The sequence below is a fragment of the Microtus ochrogaster genome (genome assembly GCF_000317375.1).
Source record: "Microtus ochrogaster isolate Prairie Vole_2 chromosome 6 unlocalized genomic scaffold, MicOch1.0 chr6_random_2, whole genome shotgun sequence".
NCBI classification, from domain to species: Eukaryota; Metazoa; Chordata; class Mammalia; order Rodentia; family Cricetidae; genus Microtus; species Microtus ochrogaster.
The window spans coordinates 239,929-248,705 of NW_004949095.1; the positions used below are offsets into that span (position 1 = coordinate 239,929).

General features: G+C 40.9%; 1 protein-coding gene across 3 annotated transcripts in view; it reads right to left on the reverse strand.

Moving 5' to 3' along the window:
- Nucleotides 1-8,777, reverse strand: part of Swt1 (SWT1, RNA endoribonuclease homolog) — an 85,165-nt gene that overhangs the window by 69,312 nt on the left and 7,076 nt on the right. For all 3 annotated transcript variants that reach the window (XM_026787627.1, XM_013352480.2, XM_026787626.1), the window contains exons 2-3: nt 6,771-6,869; nt 5,192-5,275 (exon numbers count right to left, since the gene is read on the reverse strand). In XM_026787627.1, the coding sequence (XP_026643428.1) occupies nt 5,192-5,275; nt 6,771-6,824 (138 nt within the window). In that variant the 5' untranslated portion in view covers nt 6,825-6,869. The remainder of the gene's footprint in view (nt 1-5,191; nt 5,276-6,770; nt 6,870-8,777) is intronic.

The following is an 8,777-nucleotide window of genomic DNA, read 5'->3' on the forward strand; positions in this document are numbered from 1 at the left end:
AAAAAAAAAAAAAAAAAAAAAAAAAAAAGGAATTGCCCTGCAGGTAAAGGGATGGTTAATCAGTCCAGGACTTAAGCCAGGTGTGCTGGTACAAGCCATTAATCCCAGCACTTTGGGAACTCTGTGAGTTCAAGGCCAGCCTGATCTGCAGAGTGAGTTCCTGGAACAGCCAGAGGCAGGACTCATAGTGTCATCCACTTCTTCCTAAAAAATTGTTATCTCGTACCCATCAGCTGTGCTGTGTGTTATTCAGAAAGGGTATAAACTTAGTTTACAAACTTTTGGAATGTTACCTGATAAGGTTATTACACCATATACCCAGGCAAAAATAACTTGGTTGCAAAATTTTGCTAAAGATTGGACCTCGTTTTTATGCACCAATCCCTGCAAGCTTGATAATCATTATCCTTCTGATAAGTTGGTCACCTTTTTCAAAAATCATCCGGTATGTTTCCCCAAAGTTATTTCTTTGCAGCCTCTGGCAGGGGCACGAAATGTGTTTACTGATGGATCTTCCACGAGGAGAGCTGTGGTAGCCTCCCCTCCTGATTTTGATATCCAGCCTGTTAATACTAACTCTGCTCAGGTGGCTGAATTGGTTGTTGTCCAGATGGCCTTAGAGAAATATGCTGATATTCCATTTAATCTTTTTACTGACAGTCAGTATATAAGCAAAATTCTTGCACCGTTGGAAACTGCAGCTTATACTGCCTCTGTATCTCGAGTCCAGATGCAGTTATTGGCTATTCAAGCTTTGCTTTGGGCCCGATCTGTTCCCATTTACGTAGGGCATTTGTGGGCTCATACTGACCTCCCTGGTCCTTTGAGTGAAGGGAATGCATTGGCTGATCAGCTTACTCGCCAAATTTATGCAATGAGTCAGGAATCTTATGAAGCTTCAAAAAAAAGCTCATAATCGTTTTCATCTCAATGCTGGGTCTTTAAGATTTCATTTTAAGATATCTCGAGAGCAAGCCACTGATATTGTTAAAAAGTGCTCTGTGTGTACAGAACTTTTAACTGTTTCCCACTTGGGAGTTAATCCTTGTGGGCTTGCCCCTAGTCATTTATGGCAAATGGATGTCACCCATGTTCCTTCTTTTGGGTGCATGCAATATGTTCACGTAACAGTGGATACATATTCTCATCTTATTTTTGCCTCAGCTCATACAGGAGAAAAATTACAGGATGTTAGAAGTCATTGTCTCCAGGCTTTTGCCTACAAGGGAGTTACAAAAACTGTAAAAACTGATAATGGGCCAGCCTACACCAGCACTGCCTTTGCTAAATTTTGCTCTGAGTTCTCTATTTCTCATAAAACGGGAATACCTTATAATCCTCAAGGACAAGCTATAGTGGAGCAAGCACATCGTACGCTCAAAGCCTATTAGCATAAAACAAAAAAGGGGGAATATGGTTCCACCCCCAGAGACCATTTGTCTTTTATTTTATACATTTTAAATTTTTTGACTGTTGATGCTCAATCTCATACCGCTGCTGACCGGCACTGGCGGCCAGATTCTTCCAGAATGCCTCATGTGAGATGGAATAATCTAGCAGACAGCACCTGGTATGGTCCAGATCCTGTACTGGTGTGGGGAAGAGGGACTGTTTGTGTTTTCCCACAGGATGCTAACAATCCAATATGGGTATCTGAGCAGCTGATGTGGATTTTCCTGTTCAGAAGCCTGAAGACAGGACAGACCCAAGAGATCAAGGAGATTCTAGCTTGTCAACTGAAGAGTTGCGGGATTCCTGAGGAGCTGGCTGTGGTGGTCCGAGTGCCAAGGATTGTTCCTCTACCTTTCAACCCATCCCAAGATAAAGCAGCCATTGCTGTGGCTGCCAGAGCAGCTGAATTTTTCATTAGTCAGTCAGTTGCTTCTGCTAGCACAATGGATACCTTCTCAGGGCAGGTTGCAAATGCCTTGGCCATTCAAATTGATCTAAATTTACAAATGAATATTGCAGTTAATTTTGCTATTGGTTGTGGTTAAAGACCACTGCTAGATATTACAGTAAAAGTCTTATTGCTGTTATTCATGAACGCTGGAGTGAACAATTTACAAATTGGCTCTTGAGATTATTTTAGTTAGCTATACCAGGGTTCCTTTCACCAGCGCTGAGACCTTACTTGAAAAGCTCCAATTTGGGCAGACTTATTAAGGATTGAGCAGGCACAGTCTCCTTAGGAATGCTTATATATGCTGGAGCATCATCTTCATGGTTTCATCGTGCCAGAGCCAAAGGCAAGCTCAGGTCAATGTTGCCACGTGGCAAGTCCTCTTAGCTATTGCCCCAGAGAATCTTTCAGCACAAATCTGGCTGAACTCGGTGATGGATGACTAGTGAGCCAATGATGGGAAAGGTTTTTGGGGGGCTGCCCCAACCTAAGACAGGAAATGTGTTTTGACCTGGATGCTTTCCCATGACGGGTAAGGGGTATTGCCTGACGTCCAATGCCACCCAAGACAGGCCTAGACATAATTTATATAAAAGGGGGACCTGTAGGGCCTTGTTCCTGGGGTGCAAGGACAGTTTCTGGTCAGCTGACAAAGCATTCTGTTTGTTCCTGTGCTTCCCCTGCCCCACCTGGTGATTAGCTATAGGGCATTGACTCCATTGTTGGTATGGTAATTTCCCACCTGCCTGGGCGGAGGTCCTTGTGCAGCAGTTACCAACTTGCATACAGTACAGTGGTGTGCGAAACTGTACCGAGGGTGTAACACAAAATTGGGTGTTACAGTGGTACATTTACACAAAGGAGCACTACACAGCAGAAAAAAATAACGACGTCTTGAAATTTGCAGGCAAATGAATGGATCTAGAAAATATCATATTGAGTGAGGTAACTCAGACCCAGAAAGACAAATATTATATGTACTCACTCATAAGTGGCTTTTAGACATAAAGTCAAGAAAACCAGCCTACAATTCAGAATCCCAGAGAACCTAGAGAAAGATAAGAAAGAAAGATATACGTGGATCTAATCTACATGGAAAGTAGAAAAAGACAAGATCTCCTGAGTAAATGGGAGCATGGTGATCATGGGAGAGGGTTGAAGGGGAGGGGAGAGGTAGGGAGGGAAGAAGAGAAAAATGTATAGCTCAATAAAATCAGTAATAAAAAAAGAGTGTCAGGATGCTTTGGATGAAATAAAACAAAAAAAGAAAGTGGACAAGAAAGGTGAAGTGGTATTAAGTAGGAAGATCTGCAATTTTAAATGTGTTCATACAAGATACCATTGATAAACTAACAGCTGAATAGAAACCTAAATAAAGAAACAAGGGCTGGGTATGCAGCATGCATAAGGCCCTGTGTTTAATCTTCAGCACTATATATACCATGTACAGTGGCACACATATGCAATCCAAGTACTCAGGAGTTGGAAACAGGATGACCAGATACTCATTCCTAGTCCCCCAGAATTTGAGGCCGGCCTGGATACTTAAGACCCTATCAAAAATAACAAGAAACGTGGCTGAAGAGATGGCTCAGAATTTCAGAATACATACTGCTCTTACAGTGGACTCATTTGGTTCCAGACACCCGCGTCAGGCAATTCACAACCTGCAAATAACTTAGGGGATCGGAAGCCCTCTTCTGGATTCCTCAGCACCTTCATGTACATGTTCAGATATACACATAGGTACACACTTACATAATTTCAAAAGATCATTTTTAAAAATGAAACAGTGTATTTTCAATTTAAAGGGAATGACTGACTGACAAGTGAGAAACCCCAGAGACAGAAATGCTCCTAAGAGGCTGGAACAAAGACACCATTAAGAAGAAAATAATGTTAAGATGAAATGGGGAAAGTGAATGGCCTTCCCAGTCCCAAGAAGAGGCTGTTAACATGGAAAACCACAAGAAAGTACAGAGCAGAGAAGTGACACAATCTGACTTATAGTGTAATAGGACCACATTCACCACTGTGTTAAGAATAAACCATGAAGGAGGCAAAGGCAGAGACAGGGAAGGATCTAGAAATCAATGGAATAACTAAGGAAAACAAATTCTTTGCTTAGATCATGGTAACAGCAAGGGGGAAATAGTGAGACTCTGAATATGTTAAAAAAGGGAAGCAGATAGAAATCAGTTATAGGCCAGGCGGTGGTGGCGCACGCCTGTAATCCCAGCACTCGGGAGGCAGAGGCAGGCGGATCTCTGTGAGTTCGAGGCCAGCCTGGTCTACCAAGGGAGTTCCAGGACAGGCTCCAAAGCTACAGAGAAACCCTGTCTCGAAAAACCAAAAAAAAAAAAAAAAAATAGACTGGCTGCAGGTACAGGCTAACTACCAATAACTGAAAAAATGGAACTCTAGTTCATTAAATTAGGAAAAGTAAGCTTAGGTACTTGAAAGGTTATAACTTAAGAAAATGAGTAAGAAAGCTGGGTGTAGTGGCATAATCCGAAGAAGCAGGTAAATCTCTTGGGGTTCAAAGTCAGCCTGATCTACAGTGTAAGTTCCAGGACAGCCAGGGTGGTAAGTAGAGACACCTTGTCTCAAAAAACTACAAAGAGGAGAGCGAGGGAGAGGAGGGGAGGAAGGAAGGAAGGAAGGAAGGAAGGAAGGAAGGAAGGAAGGAGAGAACAAGGATAAGAGCTGTATGTAGTGACACAGGCCTATAATGCCAGCTCTTAGGAAGACTAAGACAGGAGGATGATAAGTCTGAATCTAGACGGTGCTACATTAATAAGGCCTTGAAGATCATGCTTCAATAAAAAAATACATGGTGGAACAAGCAAAAGAAATATGAGAAACAGTCACCAAGAAATAAGGAAAATTAACAAAGCAAAATACCCCAGAAGTGAAGTCAGAAAAGGGTTTCAAGGAGAAGGTATAACTGACTATAGCAAACACTGCTGGATGTCAAGGAAGACAACTTTGTCAGAGTTAACTGATGGAGTTAGCAACACAGAAACTACTGTGGTATTGAAGGGATCATATACAGAGAAAACTATTCCCCAAGTCTCAATTTCTTATCTGTGATATGGATAATAAAAGTAAATAACTCATATATTTGTGATAAATTAAGTAACACCAAGAATGGAAAGAAATGGCTTTCCCTTGGGACTAATAGGCAGAACAAAATTCTTAAATGTCATTATAAAATTAAGGTGCTTCTTTTTCATTATATGATTTTTAAAAAGAGGTATCATTAGATCAGCAAATTAAAATTCTTACCTCAATAAAAGTTGAAGAGGTAGTCTGTTTTTTCTGAGACTTTTCTTCTTTCTCACAAGATTCTTTGATAGACATCTTGAGAAACTAAAAGAAACATGCAAAACGTATTTTTTTCTCCACAATAAAAAGTTTATCACAAGCCACTCTTCTCTTAGTTAAATAAGACTCGAGTTTTACAAAACAATTTTCATTTTCTTGCCAAATCCAGCACAGCAAAAGCTAAAACTTGGGGGTTTCTGGGAAAGATCAGTGACCAAAGAGATTCACAGGGACTCTCTAGGTTTTTTTCATTGAAGAAAGCAGAACTTTTATTTTACTGGGGAGTGCCAGGTTAGCTAGAGTTTTAGAGATACAGGCTCAAAGACATCTCAGGGCACCAAAGGGTGCAACTAAAGGCATTTTCCTTCTGGCTATCAGATGACCCAGAAGTTTTCCAAAGATTTGGTAAAGCCGCGGGAAGGATTCTGAATTACAGATTGCCTTTGATTCTAGGTATGCCCTTTCAAGGAATTTCTAAATACTCTCAAGATGTAGTTGTTTGCCCTCAGTGTCTTTTCTTATATTCTCTTGCCTAAAGGTTTTTCTAAGCTCCAGTTTCATCTTATGCAAATAGAAACAACTTATCTCTGAACATTTTTGTTTTTGTTTTCATTTTGTTTTTAGAGACACGGTTTCTCTGTATGGATCTGGCTGTCCTAGAACTAGCTTATAGACCAGCCTGGCCTCAAACTCAGTGATCCAGCAGCCTCTGCCTCCTGAGTGCATGGATTAAGGTGTGCACCACCACATCTAACCCTAGAACATTTTTTAAGAAGCCAAAGAGTACAGTAGATATAAAAATTACTTTGACATTGGTGAGATGGCACAGTGGACAAAAGTCCTTTCTGCACAAGTCTGATGACCTGAGTTTCATCTCCCAACCCCCCCGGGGAGGAGAGAAGTGATTCCTAAAAGTTGTCCTTTCACTTCACATACACACTGTGACAAGCACCCACACTTAAGCACACACAATAATAAAATTTTTTAACTACTTTGCACAGTTATATATAGTAGAATCTAAATAAAAATCTATGTGGTTGGCTTTCTATTAGACCTAGAGTTCCTTGAAAAGTGTGCTGCATAAAAAACTTGGAAGGGAAATAGGCTTAATAGATACAAAGTGCCTATAATCTCAGCATTTTGGAAGCTATAGCAGGAGGATTGCTCCAAGTCCTAGGCCAGATGGGTCTACATATTAAGTTCTTCAGGGTAAGACTCTATCTAAAAGAACAAAGCAAAAACTGGAGAAATATTCAAGAATGACTAAGTAAATGAATGAGTGAATTCAGTCTCCTTAATGTATCAACTTTTTTATTCTGAGTTATTTCCAACTCTTTCCTAAACCACAGATTCTCTGTTCATTTCCTAACTCAGTTTCACTTTTTCAGCTCCACTTTAGACCAAGTCAATACCATTAGCCAATGACAGAGAGAGAGAGAGAGAGAGAGAGAGAGACAGAGACAGAGACAGAGACAGAGACAGAGACAGAGAGAGAACAAAGCAACAGAAAAAAAATGTGTTAAGACAAGCATAGCCATACCTTATGGTCATAAACAGTCTCAAGCTTGTGGGCACTGGTACTGCAGAGAAGCATCTTGGGGTGGGATATGGTGGTCAAAGATTAGACAAATCACCAAGTCTGTGAGGGCAGGACAGAATGAAAATGAAGCCTGAAGAACAGTTAATAGGTGGCGATGGCAATATGAATATAACAAAGACTATAAGCCAAGTAATCCAATTATTCCTGGTTAGTCATAAATCAAATAGGTAAAGGTGTATAAAATAAGATCTCCCAGCATTAGGGAGGCAGTGGCAGGCTACACAGATAGAGCCTGTCTCCAAAAAACCAAACCAAATAAAATAATATCTAATTCCTGGCTGGCATACCCTGCCCCAAACTCACCAGTTTCCTCTGCACACTTCTCTGGTTCCTACATAACTCAGCCATTTTGGCTCTGCCAGTCTTTTGGCCCAGGCATCTCTCTTGGTTAGTGGCTCCTTTCCCCTCCCCTCTCTCCTCACACATCCTGGCTCAGAGTCATAGTCATTCTAGACTCTCTCAGATGTCTCTGTTTTCCCTCATATATGTACAATAAACCTTTTCCACCACTGAACCTAGAAGCAGTCATTTCCTCCCCCTCCTTTTCTTTCGTTTTTTTTTTTTAAAAATATCTAATGAACTTGAATAAAAGAAAAATGCTGGTAGCTAATGGGGTGGGGAAGAGACTTACAAAATTAACACATGAACAGTTAACAAACTTCTGAGAACAATCTCCTAAGTACCAAAAATGTTTGCCTTCAAGGATAGTCTATGGTAACAGCTCAATTCATGCTTTTTCTCTCTTGTCTAAAGAATTTAATTCCAGTAGCATGGACGATACAATAAAAAAAAAAGAAAAAGAAAAAAAAGAACAACAAAAAACTCGCGAGCCTGGCCTGGTGGCCCATGATATCTGTAGTCTCAGCTACTTAAAGGCTGAGGCAGGAGGCCAGACTGAGTCCAGGAATTCTAAGTCAGCTTGATTGTTTCTTTCTTTTTTTTTTTTTTTTCTATTTGGTTTTTCAAGACAGGGTTTCTCTGTGGTTTTGGAGCCTGTCCTGGTCTGTAGACCAGGCTGGTCTCGAACTCACAGAGATCCGCCTACCTCTGCCTCCTGAGTGCTGGGATTAAAGGCGTGCACCACCATTGCCCGGCTCTTTTTTCTTTAATATTTATTTATTATGTATACAATATTCTGTCTCTGTGTATGCCTGAAGGCCAGAAGAGGGCACCAGACCTCACTACAGATGGTTGTGAGCCACCATGTGGTTGCTGGGAATTGAACTCAGGACCTTTGGATGAGCAGGCAATGCTCTTAACTGCTGAGACATCTCTCCAGCCCTGCATTGTTTCTTAATATAAGACACTGCTTACAGAGTATGAGGCTGCCTTTGATATTTTTGCTGATCCACTTCAGTTTGATGTTGTTGCTTTGGATACACTAATATTACCTGAAACTTCTCTTCCAATGAGATAGTAGAAAAAAAGCACCAGACAATGCACTATCCAAGGAAAAGCATCTGTCACAGTTAGGACTTCTACTGAAGAAATAAAGATCATGACTAAACACAAGCTGGGAAGGAAAGGGTTTATACTTCCATATCACACAGTCCACCAATAAAGGAAGTCAGGACAGGACAAGGGAGGCAGGAGCTTATGCAGAAACTATGAAGGAGTGTTGTTTACTGGCTAGTTCAGTCGGCCTCATACACTCCAGGACCTCCTGGCCAGAAGTGATAGCACCCACAATGGGCTTTGCCCTTCCACATCAACTACTAATTTAAAAAGTACCCTAACCCGGTACTCAACTTCATTTGGAAAAAAAAAAAAAAAAAGCAAAACAATCCTGTACAATAAAAGAACTTCTGGAGGCATCACAATCCCTGACTTCAAACTCTACTACAGAGCTACAGTACTGAAAACAGACTGGTCTTGGCATAAGAACAGACAGGAGGACCAATGGAACCGAATAGAAAACCCGTGTATCAATCTACACATCTTTTTTTT